General features: G+C 45.4%; 1 protein-coding gene across 2 annotated transcripts in view; it reads left to right on the plus strand.

Moving 5' to 3' along the window:
* Positions 1 to 4,815, plus strand: part of PHLPP2 (PH domain and leucine rich repeat protein phosphatase 2) — an 88,227-nt gene extending 83,412 nt beyond the window's left edge. The window contains exon 19 of one of the 2 annotated variants that reach the window (XM_068259743.1): positions 1,985 to 4,815. In XM_068259743.1, the coding sequence (XP_068115844.1) occupies positions 1,985 to 3,094 (1,110 nt within the window). In that variant the 3' untranslated portion in view covers positions 3,095 to 4,815. The remainder of the gene's footprint in view (positions 1 to 1,984) is intronic. The other variant, XM_068259744.1, reaches the window with a different exon arrangement.
* Positions 4,816 to 12,943: the final 8,128 nt, after the last annotated feature.

Consider the following 12,943-nt stretch of genomic DNA (forward strand, 5'->3'; position numbering starts at 1 on the left):
TCCGACGTGCCTGCGTTAGCGTCTTGCCTCAGCAGTGTCCAGCTTCCTCTCCCTGGCAACAACGGCTCTAGTCATGTGACACACGCACATCCGCGTCACATGACGTGAGCCGCCATTGTCAAGCAGAGGAACCGGGTGCTGCTGAAGAGAGACGTTATCGCTGCTACGTAGGAAGCTGGTGAGTATCCTGTGCTGTAATGCCCGCTCGCCACTCTGCAGAGGGAAGGAGGGAGGGAAGGGCTTTACTGGGCTGGGGCTGCCATTCTGCAGCCGAGGGGACCTACGGTAGTCCAGGGCAGCACATGAGAGAGGGAGGGAGGGAAGGGCTTTACTGGGCTGCCGCTGCCGTTCTGGACAAGGTCCCCTCGGCTATGTACCAGCAGCACATCAGGGAGGGAGGGAGGGAATGGCTTTACTGGGCTGGGGGCTGCCACTGAGAAAAAAAATTGTAAGCCCTCCCCGAAAATAAGACCTAGCATGATATTTGGGGCTGAAATTAATATAAGACAGTGTCTTATCTTCGGGGAAACACGGTATAGGGCCCAGAGCCTTCCCTCTCCTTAGGTGAGTATCTGTTTTTATTTTTGCTACAGATTTACTTTAAATGCCTCATGTGACAGGGCATACAGCTCCTACAATACCAGCTGCTTGCAACTGTCTCTATCTTCCCGCTGCCTCTGCACTTCCTGCCAATGAGAAAAAAGGATTTTGATGGAGAACGCAGTTCTCTCTTTTCAAAGGAATTTACAATAATTCAGCTTTAAGTGAACATCTGTGGTTACCCATAATGCACCGCTACTGAATATGCATATTCTCTCTTTATGCACCTGAAGCTAGGCTAGTATCCAGAAACGCGGGTGTCTAGCAAGTCTATAGCTTAACATTTTACAGAGCCACATCAACCCCACATGCAGACATAGGCTTGCTAGACACCAGTGGTTCTGGATGCTTGCCTGGCTTCAGGGGCATAAAGAGAGAATTTGCATATTCAGTAGTGGTGCATTGTGGGTAACCACAGATGTTCACTTAAAGAGGAACTCCAGTGAAAATAATGTAATAAAAAAGTGCTTCATTTTTACAATAATTATGTATAAATGATTTAGTCAGTGTTTGCCCATTGTAAAATATATTTTAAATCCCTGATTTATATTCTGACATTTATCACATGGTGACATTTTTGCTGCTGGCAGGTGATGTAGCTGCTGCTTGCTGGTTTGGCAGTTGGAAACAGCTGTAAACAGCTATTTCCCACAATGCAACAGGGTTCACCGATAGGAAACTGCCAAGAGTACATACTCAGAATTGCTTTGTGGGAGGGGTTTCACCACAATATCAGTCATACAGCGCCCCCTGATGGTCTCTTTGTGAAAAGGAATAGATTTTTCAAGCTACTGATTGGGATAAAGTTAAATTCTTGGTCGGAGTTTCTCTTTAAAGCTGAATTATTGTAAATTGCTTCTGTTTTAAGAAGGCAAACCACACTAAGCATTGCTTTTTTTAGTAGACGAGCTTTTCAGTCTCTTTTAGTCCCCTACACTCTCCTAGTGGTTTTGGGTCACCCCGAGCAGCTTGGTTTCTGGATTTTCAAACTGTCCCCAACTGCTTGTTTCTTTTCACAAGTCACCAGCACTGAGATCTGTTCCTCCTCCCCAAGACACCTGATCTGTCCATAGTAAGGTCCTGGGTCCGTTTATACTGCATTTAGCAGTATATTTATACTGACTTTAGCACTGTTCACTTTGGAGACAGAGGAAGAAGTCTTTTAATGCTGTTTGCTTCCCTGTTGGAAAGATCTTCACTTATGCCCTGTGGAAGTAGCCCCAGTAGAGTAATTAGGAGGAAAGTCAGTGAGAAAGATAGAGTTCTGTCCTGTCCAGGGCAACAAAGACATTTTGGCTTCATATCGATTTTTGTTATTTTTGTGTTTTTGATTGTTGGCTTGAGTACAACTTGTGTTTACTTATTCTTCTTTTTTGCTTTGTAGGACAATAAAGTAAATGGCGTCACTTGCTGTACCCGCCTGCTAGGCTGCACATATCTCCACCCTTGGGTGCTTCCAGATCCTCATATCGGCACGCTGGCATTAACTGTTCAGGATGAGCTTCTGATCCTGGGGTGTAAAGCATTGTGGGAGTACTTGCCAGCAGCAGAAGCTGTACAGACTATCCGACACCTGCCTGACCCGTTGGCGGCTGCCAAGAAACTCTGCACTTTAGCTCAAAGCTACGGCTGCCAGGACAATGTGGCTGCACTAGTGGTCTGCCTCAACATCGGAGAGGACACTTGCACCTGTGAAATGCACACGCTTGCATTGCCTAACCCTTCTGGACTGACCACCACAGCTACCACTAAAGAGTCTCCAGATTCGGTCACACCGTCCTCTAGCAGTGGCATTGCCTCCGAGTTTAGCAGTGAGATGTCCGTGTCCGAGGTAAGTAGTGAAGTTGGGTCCACAGCTTCAGATGAGCATGCTATCACCGGTCTAGAAGGAGGTCTGATTTTACGGCCAGAGCGGAGATGCAGCCTCCATCCAGTTCCATCAGCCAGCATCTTTCAACGACAGCCCTCTTGCGCCACCTTCTCCAGCAACCAGTCAGAGAATGGCCTGGACAGCGATGATGAGTTGCAGGCTGAAGGCCTCATCATGGGCAGCCGTCTGGAAGTAGAGGTGGATATCCATTGCAGCAGGCAGCATTCCCCTGAACCAGCTGCCGGCAATTTTCAAAGCTTGGATGACGACTGTAGTGGTATTACCATGCAGATCTTGCAACAGAACAGCATAAACCATAACCCAACATCAAGCCACGACAAGGATGACTTACCTTCTTCAATGTCCGGGCCCAATTTGTATAAGAAGAAACATTCAAATGGCTCTGTGGTGCCATTAGAGGAAATCCTTAACCTCATTGAGGTTGCTTCTGTGGCGCCAAAGAGAAAGACTGGTTATTTCTCTGCCCCTTCCCAGCTGGAACCTGAGGACCAGTTTGTGGTTCCTCCACACCTAGAACATGAGGTCAGGGAGCAGCTACACGATCTGGAGATCGGAGCTGAGGACAGGGCCAATGGCCACGAAGAGTTTGACACAGCATTGTGACCTCATTGATCTCCAAACTTCAGGATCCTGACATGACCTGATCCCACAGTTGCACATTTTACAACTTAACATTGCCAGTGTGAAGTAGGAGAGTTCTGACTACTGAAACTGCATTTCTTTCCTGTGAAATAATATGTTTCGTTTTAAAACCCGTAAACGGCTGTTGGATCTGCCACTCCCGACATACCTCTTAAACTCTCCCCCTTTTAACACCAAATTTATATTTTATTGTGCATTTAATTTATTAACGCGTTTTTAAAATCCTGTTTGTTGAGCCAATGAAGAAATGTGAATTGGGTCCAGATCTTGATATTTGGCCTTGAGAGACGCTATAAAGCCCATCAGATATGGCTTTGGTTTTTTTGGGAAGTGGCACTTTTAAGTGTTAATTATATCAATCTATCAAGAAATGTCCGTTGCTCTCTTTCACTGAGATAAATCCTTACGAGGATCTGTCAGTGGGATTGATTATGGCGTCTAATTAGATTATATTTTTATTTTCTCCCAAAAGCACTTTGGAAGAGGAATTATTTTTAACGTAAACGGGTGCTTGTAAAAAGCATCCTTTCACTGAAGTGGCTTTTTTACAAAAAATTGCTTAATTCAGAAGTTGCTCCACAATTAAAGTATTTTGTTTACAGCAAAAAGAAACCAGATCCTCGTATCTTGGGTGGGGTAGAGTTCAAACTTAGCTTTAAACTGGGAATTTCAGTCTGCAGATAGTAGCCCAGCCGGCCAGCACCTACATCAAGCCTCGCGTCTGTCTGCTGTAGGGGCCATAGTGCTATGAGTGGGGTTCCTACCTTCACCATGAGACAGATTCCATCATTAATCAATCGATGCTCCATAGATGTTTAGTCAAGAATAAACTATCCTAGCAAATCAGGTTTTCAGTCAAGAACAAACAAAAGAACTTTCTTGCAGCATACAGGTGACCAAAACCTCACCCAGCTACAAAAATATCTTTTTTGGGAAGTATCTGACTAACTGAGTCCGGGGTGTAAAACACAAGCACAGCCTTCCACAGAATATCTGGGCAGGTTTTCTGCTTTTGAGTCGTGGAATGGTTCGGCACAGCTTATTGAGAGGGTAACCTTTCTGCCCAAATAAAATCCCCAAAAAGTAAGAGGAACCCCCAACCCAAATCTAAATGAGGTACAGCCGTAGCAGGCTGGCAGGCAAGTTGAGGCCCTACATTAAAGCACTGCATAAAAATGTGGCCATCTAAAGTGAATTGTCAGACATGGGTGATATAGAAACTTGAATTGCTTAATTGTAATGAATGATGAACTTGTGAAACACTAAGGGAGCACCAGTGGATCGAAAACCTTCAGGCTGGGCTGGAACAAAGGTCCACGTCAGCACGTCGGGCCAGACCAATAAGCTATGAACAAAGGAACTTTTTCTAATCGACAAAGGTTCCCGGTGACCGAGGCTGCCTTCATTATTTTCTCTACGAGAACACAGCCGTCCGTCATCAAACTTGCTGCATCAAGATGCTTATCTCTAAGCACTTTTAAATGAATTATATTTTTTTCCATTGTTCTTATAAACAATTTATGAACGACGTGGCCAACGGGAAACCCAAACCGCCGAGGACTCTTGTGTACCTTCCCGAGGAACGGCCAGGATTTCACCATCAATTTTCATGCTTGTGTCAATTTTTACAGCGATCAAACTGGATAAATACAGTTCTAATACATATAGAACTTTTTCAAAAAGTTGTACGTATGGTGTTCTGGAGCTTTCTTCTCAGATTCTACTACTGTTTGTTATAGAGGTGATTTCTAATGTCCCCACCCCATGAATGGTGGATCTAAATCTCCAGAAATTACGAGGTCTGGACAAGGAACTCAAGCTGAATAACCTAAGTGGGAGGTGCTTTCAGCAATGGGCGTGGCCAGAGCCTCCTCCGCCCCTGATATTGCTATGAATTTGTCCAAGTTGCACTAAATGCTCCAGATATAACTGTTGATGATGCTTTCACCTTGTCAGGCTTGTGTCTCATTGTAAGAGATGAGTGGATGTCTGGAGGACCTAAACCACTATACAGTAGAATCACTGAAATGAAGTACGTTTTTTTGTATTTCTGCTTGTGTGTGCTTAAAGGATACCCGAGGTGACATGATGAGATAGACATGGGCATGTACAGTGCCTAGCACACAAATAACTATGCTGTGTTCCTTTTTTTCTTTCTCTGCCTGAAAGAGTTAAATATCAGGTATGTAAGTGGCTGACTCCGTCCTGACTCAGACAGGAAGTGACAACAGTGTGACCCTCACTGATAAGAAATTTCCCTTTTTATCTCTTTCTTGCTCTCAGAAGCCATTTTCTGCTAGGAAAGTGTTTTATATCGGAATTTCTTATCAGTGAGGGTCACACTGTAGTCACTTTCTGTTTGAGTCAGGACTGAGTCAGCCACTTACATACCTGATATTTAACTATTTCAGGCAGAGAAAGAAAAAAAGGAACGCAGCATAGTTATTTGTGTGCTAGGCACTGTACATATACATGTCTATCTCATCATGTCACATGTCACTTCGGGTATCCTTTCAAATATTTTAAAGTAGGGGCCCCAATGAATAATGCATTATACTTGTATGATTTATTTCAGCCCATTTTAAAGTATGTGGCTAAATTGGCAGAATACAGGCTGCAGAATGTTCTGCTCTATGTCTGGAAAATGTGCTTTCAAACTGTTCCTATTACTACTACGCTCTTTATTATCTCTTTATATCTCCTTGATGTGCTGATCTGCGCACTCAGAGTCTGGGCTACCGATTACTTATTTTTTGTACTTTATTACTGGAATAAAATCAGTAATGCAGATACATTGCATTATTGATCAGACCCTCATTTTAAGATCTTTTAAGCACGATCAGGTATGAGGGGACTGACAGTTTAGGGTGCGCTCACAAAGCTTGGTTGTAAAGGCAGCTTGAATGTTGCCCAGTATTTGGGTATAAATGACTCTTTCTGAGCTGTGATAAAACCTGTTGTGTTCCCAAAATTTGTAAACTGGAATTGTTTCTGAAAGGAGAGATGTAGTTATAATATACATTCGCTAAATCACCTCCAGTTTTCTAGTTATTTGACTAGTCATTGTACATTACAGACATTGGCCCAGGAGAGATCTGAGGGGAATCCCTATTTGTTAACAAACCCTTTGTTACCAGTACTCTGTCCATTGTATACAGCTGTGCTGTGGCTGCCTCTAGTTTCCTCTGCCCCCCAAACAGGGCCGGTTCTCTCATGAAGCAAGGTGAAACACTTGCATCAGGCTCAGAGATTACAGGGGCGGCATGTTTGTACTGTGTTTACACTAACAGCATGCAGTCAGAGTAGGAGGAGAAGCGAGAGGAGAGCGAGCGAGGTGAAGAAGTCCTCATTGGGGAAAAGCAGCTTGTTGTGCTGTGTGAGGAGTCTGACAGTGAGTGAGGAGGGGGGAGGCAGGAGAGCATCATTGGGGAAAGCAGCTTGTTGAGCTGTGTGAGGAGTCTGACAGTGTGTGAGGAGGGGGGAAGCAGGAGAGCAGCAGTGTTTCATTTAACTTGCACAGCAGAAGGGAGGAGGTGGCACTGCTGTCCTGACTGAGAAGGAATGGAGGACTGCTGACTGGATGAGGGTGAGCAGTTTGTTTGTCACAGACTCCCAGCCAGCCAGTGTGTTATTGTGTTGAGCTGCAGCACGTCATGTCTCAGGATGTTACATGTGCTCCCTTGCTGACTGAGGACATTAAATAAAGCAGATATATTACATGGCATAATAGCATTACGTAACAGAACTAACACCGCAGCTACTGTATAATGTGTCATGCAAATTGTCGGGGGCTGTGCGATCATTCCAAATCAGGAAGGGGGGGAGCGTATCCTCACAAGTTTGCCTCGGGCAGCAAAAATTCCACAACCACCCCTGCCTCCAAACTGCTTACCATGTGGTGCCTCCTCATTACTTACCCATGTATTATCTGCACACTAGGCATGGAATGGATTACAGAGAGCTCAGATCAGGCTGACATGCTGATAACAGATCACTGATAATGCAAATAACAGCTTCTAGTAGGTTTTCATTCTCCGAAGGTCTTGTTCATCATTTCATTTTATGAGAAAAGCCAATTGCCATTATGTATGCCTGGTGTTTAAAGGGGTTTTAAGATAAAAAAGTTAAAAAATAGTGCCCCAAAAATATATGTAAACCCCTTTTTTCCCCTAATATGTCCCCCAATTTTTTTTCTCTTTTTATCTGTCCTAGGTTCCTAACTGCAGGAACTGTACAGTGCCAGTGGAATTGTGAGAAGATTTTTTTTCTTTTTTTTTAAGCTACAGAAACAAGCTTATCTCAGCATGCAAATGACAGAAAGTTTACTATTTCAGATTAGATAAGGACACTATGACCAGAAGAAGGTGATTGAATCCTCCCTAATCCTTTGAAGGGTTTACATAGTGTTGTACACCTGTTGTCTAGGTGATGTTGCTATGGGGTGGGGACAGTAATCTGTGACAGTAGGGAGGGAAAATTAACACTGAGTTGGGTTAAAAAAAAAAAAATACCCCAAGGCACACGTGACGTCACTTTGGCATCACAGAGTAATGGTAAAGATGAAAACCAGCAGAAATGTTCTTTTATCTTTTTCATATCACATTTCAGCTAAATCAGTAAACACTAAAAACACAATAGGTACGCTAAATAAGTAATTTCTTATTGGATGATTTTTTTTTATTTTTAAGTTTCAGTTAATATGGAGTTTCGGTTCAAAAGTAGCATCCGCACTCGCCAATATGTGACATCCAAACGATTTTTATAAGGCCAACAAGACAGAATAAATCAGTTTTACATCATATCGGAGTATTAATTAGGAAAATCTGGAGTTAACGTAATAGATTTATTTTTTAATGTAAACAAGCTTTCAAGTCCTTTTTTTCCGATCCAGATCTTTCCCTTTCCATCAAGGAAGCTCCACTTGTAACTGCCCCGCCCCTTCCTGTCATCCACTAGCCAATGAGGGAGCCTCACCTGCCAATATCACTGATGTCCTTGGCTTGTGGACAGCAGGGCCATTATTGCACACAGGCAACGGTCTGGAGTACAACATAATAATCTGCAGCAACTTGTAAAGTTTACACGGACGACTGTAGGGGGGTAGGGGGAAAATGAGTTAAACTTACCTGGGGCTTCTAATGGTACCCCGCTGACGTCCTGCGCCCGCGCAGCCACTCACCGATGCTCAGGTCCCCGCCTCCAGTTCATTTCTGGAATTTCCGAGTTTAAAGTCGGAAAACCACTGCGCCTGCGTGGCCATGCCCTCGTTCACACTATCACCAGGAGCGTACTGTGCAGGCGCAGACCGTACTGGGCCTACGCAATACACTCCTGGTGACGACAGCAGGAACGAGGGCATGGCCACGCAGGCGCAGTGGTTTTCCGACTTTAAACTCGGAAATTCCAGAAATGAACTGGAGGCGGGGACCTGAGCATCAGTGAGTGGCTGCGCGGGCGCAGGACGTCTGCGGGGGACCATTAGAAGCCCCAGGTAAGTTCAACTCTTTTTTTCCTCCTACCCCCCTACAGTAGTCCTTTAACCCTTTAGGGACCAGGGATTTTGAATGGGGGGGCAGCCAGATCGCTGCTAGGGCTTAGGTGGGCATGGTCTCCCTATTGTGGCCAGGTGTTCCCCGTATTGCAGGCAGCCTTTACTCACCTCCCAGGCTCCAGCAATGAGCCGCTGTAGACCCCTCCTCTCTGGCCGGCATCCTTGCTCGCACTGTCACGAAGTCCCGGGTTGCGGCTTGATGACATCATCAAGCTGCGACCCGGGACTTACGGGCAATCGGCGGTGATTGAATGGAGGCAGAGCTACAGTGCAAAGCTCCGCCTCCTCCAGGAAGTACTGGAGGATTTTGCCCCTGGGATTTTGGGGGGGATAAAGACCTCTTACTGCCGCGGGGATGCAGCAAATCATCTTTGCTCTTAAGGCTATTTTAATGCTTCAGACTCTCTTTAACCACTTGTCGACTGCGCACTCATAACGCGTGTCGGCAAAGTGGTAGCTGCAGGACCAGTGACGCACATCTGCGTCGCCGGCTGCAGGCTAATTAATCAGGTACAACGCTGCTAACAGTAGCAGCGTTGTACCAGATCAGCGATCCCCGGCCAATCAGTGGCCGGGGATCGCTGTCACATGACAGGCAGGAGCCTGTTAGAGGTTGCAAAGGACAGATCCGTTCCTGTGCAGCCTCCGATCTCCGGGGAAGGGAGGGAGGAGAGGGAAAGGGGGAATCCTGCGTTGGAGGGGGCTTTGAGGTGCCCCCGCCAGCCACACGCAGGCAGGAGCGATCAGACCCCCCCCCCCAGCACATCATCCCCCTAGTGGGGAAAAAAGGGGGGTGATCTGGTCGCTCTGCCTAATGTTTGATCTGTGCTGGGGACTGTAGAGCCCACCCAGCACAGATCAGCAAATACAGCGCTGGTCCTTAAGGGGGGGTAAAGGCTGGGTCCTCAAGTGGTTAAAGGACAACTGTAGTAAACGTGATATGGAGGGTGCCATATTTATTTCCTTTTAAGCAATACTAGTTGCCTGGCATCCTGCTGATCTATTTGGCTGCAGTAGTGTGAATCACACGCCTGAAACAAGCATGCAGCTAATCTTATCAGATCTGATAATGTCAGAAACAGCTGATCTGCTGCATGCTTGTTCAGGGTCTGTGGCTAAAAGTATTATAGGCAGAGCATCAGCAAGACAGCCAGGCAACTGGTATTGCTTAAAAGGAAATAAATATAGCAGCCTCCTTATCCCTCTCACTACAGATGTCCTTTAAGTGTAAACTCTACAAGATTCTGCAGATTATTACCGATATGTTGTACTTCAGACCTCATCCTGCTTGTTACAACTGTCCTTTAAAGTGAACTCCTGATTTTAAAAAAAATAATCATTGCTGGTACTCCTGTGAGTTTATATTATTAAAGGGAACATTTAACTGACAGGGATATGGATGTTTCCTTTTAAACAATACCAGTTGCTTGGCAATGCTAACTCAGTATTTACTACTGTGGACCACGTTTTGGGGGAAGAGTGAAAAAAAAAATACAAAAATTAATTTGCACTTAAAATGTCCTGGTAACAACCCGCCGATACCAGCAGCCTGAATATGTGAAATTTGATTCTGTGGGAACAAGTGCAAAACATTTTTACCAAAAAGACCTTATATTTTTTGTGAAATCAATTTTACACTGACAAAGGGGGAGGGGGGGGGGGACACTGGAGGCACAGGGGAACGAAAGTGGCACAGAGGGGGACAATGGAGACATAGGGGAAGAGGTGACAGGGGAACAGGGGGGGACACTGGTGACACAAGGGGGCATAGAGGAGGCACAGGGGACAGAGATGGCACCAGGGACGGATCTGGGGGGGGGGGGGGGGGCAAGCGGGTATCTTGCCCCAGGCGCAGTTTGTTGAATTCTTAAAAAGGCGGCAAAATGAATGGCAGTTTAGGCGCCAAAACCTGACCTTGCCCCAGGCGCAACTTGGTCTTGATCCGTCCCTGGATGGCACAGTATTTTGACTTGGACAGATTCAGGTTAAGAACAAACCTTCAGTCCCTCATTTATTAACCAGGGACTACATATATACATACAATGTAAATACATAAAATTTTTAGATATCCGTGAGATGCTAATTCTGACTTACACGCCACTGCAATGCAAATTGTACGCGGTTTGGAATTGGCCCAATCAGATCAACTTTTCACTCATTTTGATTGGCCGATTTCCAAGCTGCCTGCAGTTGGCATTAAATTTGCATACAAGGTGCAATTCTTAGCATCTCATTGGCCGTTTGTATTAAAACCGCCATATTAAATATTTAGGTGAACGGAAGAATAAATTAAAGCAATGACCGCCCCAGAATACTTTCTCTCTTTTTGGCAGGAATATGAGAACTAAAAAAAAGCCCCATTTGTGACCAAAGTTATTTACAAGAGGAGTAAGGGGCTGGGGGTGTGTGGGGACCGCCTCGGTTAGGAAGGGGATTGTCTGCTTTTACCTGAACTGCCTCTGACACAGGAGACCACGGTTTGAATCTCAGCACTCCCTGTTCAGTAAGCCAGCACCTATTCAGTGATGAGACCTTGGGCTAGACTCTCTGACACTGCTACTGCCTATAGAGCCCTATAGAACACGCCCTAGTGGCTACAGCTCTAGCGCTTTGAGTCCAACAGGAGACAAGCATGATATATATGTTCTGTGTCAGTGTTCCATATATGGGCATTCAGCTCTCTCTGCTGTTCTATTAATCAGAGAAAGGCGTGGCTTAATATTCTGGGTGTGTCAGAACATCTTCCTCATGACTTTTAACACTTTGCTGCTGTCTGTATTAGAGGTGACATTGACATGCCAGGTAGCACTGCTCTTGACTTGGGCTGCATCACAGCTCCGAGTGTTTTCTCTCCATGCAGCCACACTCTATAAGATATAGATGTACTATTAGGCTGCTGTTCAGCTGCAACCTAAGTATACAAATGCTGGGAACACCAATGGGTCCCTTAGAGTCATAAATCTGGGCAGTATTATTTTCTGCATGTGAACTGTTTTGCCCATGAGAGGATTTGCGATTGTGTCCGTACATCCCTGCTACACTGCGCATGCAGCACACTCCTCTGTATAATCCCTGTTTGTGTCTCCTGCTTGCTGGTTGGATGAAGAATGGGCTGCTTGTTAAAGATGTATTATCCACAGGGAGTCTGGAAGTGTTGCCTGGCTGCAAGGAATGGCAAGTCTGTGCAAAGCTCAGGACTGGCTGGATAGGACTGAAATAGCTGTGAGATGTTACCTGCTGAGAGATTGGTCACTCTTCTCAGACAGTCTTATGTTTGTACATAGACAGACCAGCCAGTTAGCACAGCCAGACTCATGACTGGTTTGTGTTTGCGGACTCTAGCAAATACTGACAGGTCAAATGTGCTGATTTTACTGTGCAGAGCAGCAGCACACTTATGAGTCATCACTGTACAGCATAATGATGTTCCTTCCTGTCCCAGTCTGGGAGCTGCTGTGCGGGGAATACAGGAGACAAGGCCTTGTACTAGCTGTAGATGAAATACTACTACTTTTTTTAAGTGTTTTAAAGTGATTTACATTCAAATGTAGCCTAATAAGTAATACAATATACATGCAGTTAGATCTTAGCCCCTTTTTATAATACAGGCTTGCCACCCTCAGTATGTGCAGGGAAGAAAAGAGTTGAACTTACCTGGAGCTTCTAATGGTCCGCCACAGACGTCCTGTGCCCACACAGTTACTCAATGATGCTCCGGTCCCCACCTCCAGTTTACTTCTGGAATTTCCAACTTTAAAGTTGGAAAACCATTGCCCCGTGCAGTACACTCCTGGTGACATCAGCGGGAGCAGGACACAGCCGCGCAGGCGCAGTGGTTTTCCAACTTTAAAGTCAGGAATTCCAGAAGTGAACCGGAGGCGGGGACTGGAGCATCGGTGACTGGCTGCGCGGTCACAGGACGTCTGCGGGGGACCATTAGAAGCCTCAGATAAGTTCAACTCTTTTTTTTCCCCCTACAGTAGTCCTTTAATATTAGGAATGTTGAACATGAAATCTCCACTTTGCCTGGAGTCTCACATTAACTACAGATACTCAGTCTCCCTTTTCATACTTTTTTGTCCGGTAGCTACTGACGTTCTGGCCAGACATAGATGTAAAAGGGGCACAGGGCGAAGGTGAAAAATGGCTCATCCTGCCTCTAGCTATACTTCTGCCTAAATTAAAAACGACTCCCCTACTGATAACCTAACAGTTATTTTCCTGTGTCATTTGGGCTCCGGCTATTTCTGGCACACAAA

The sequence above is a fragment of the Hyperolius riggenbachi genome, chromosome 11 (genome assembly GCF_040937935.1).
Source record: "Hyperolius riggenbachi isolate aHypRig1 chromosome 11, aHypRig1.pri, whole genome shotgun sequence".
NCBI classification, from domain to species: domain Eukaryota; kingdom Metazoa; phylum Chordata; class Amphibia; order Anura; family Hyperoliidae; genus Hyperolius; species Hyperolius riggenbachi.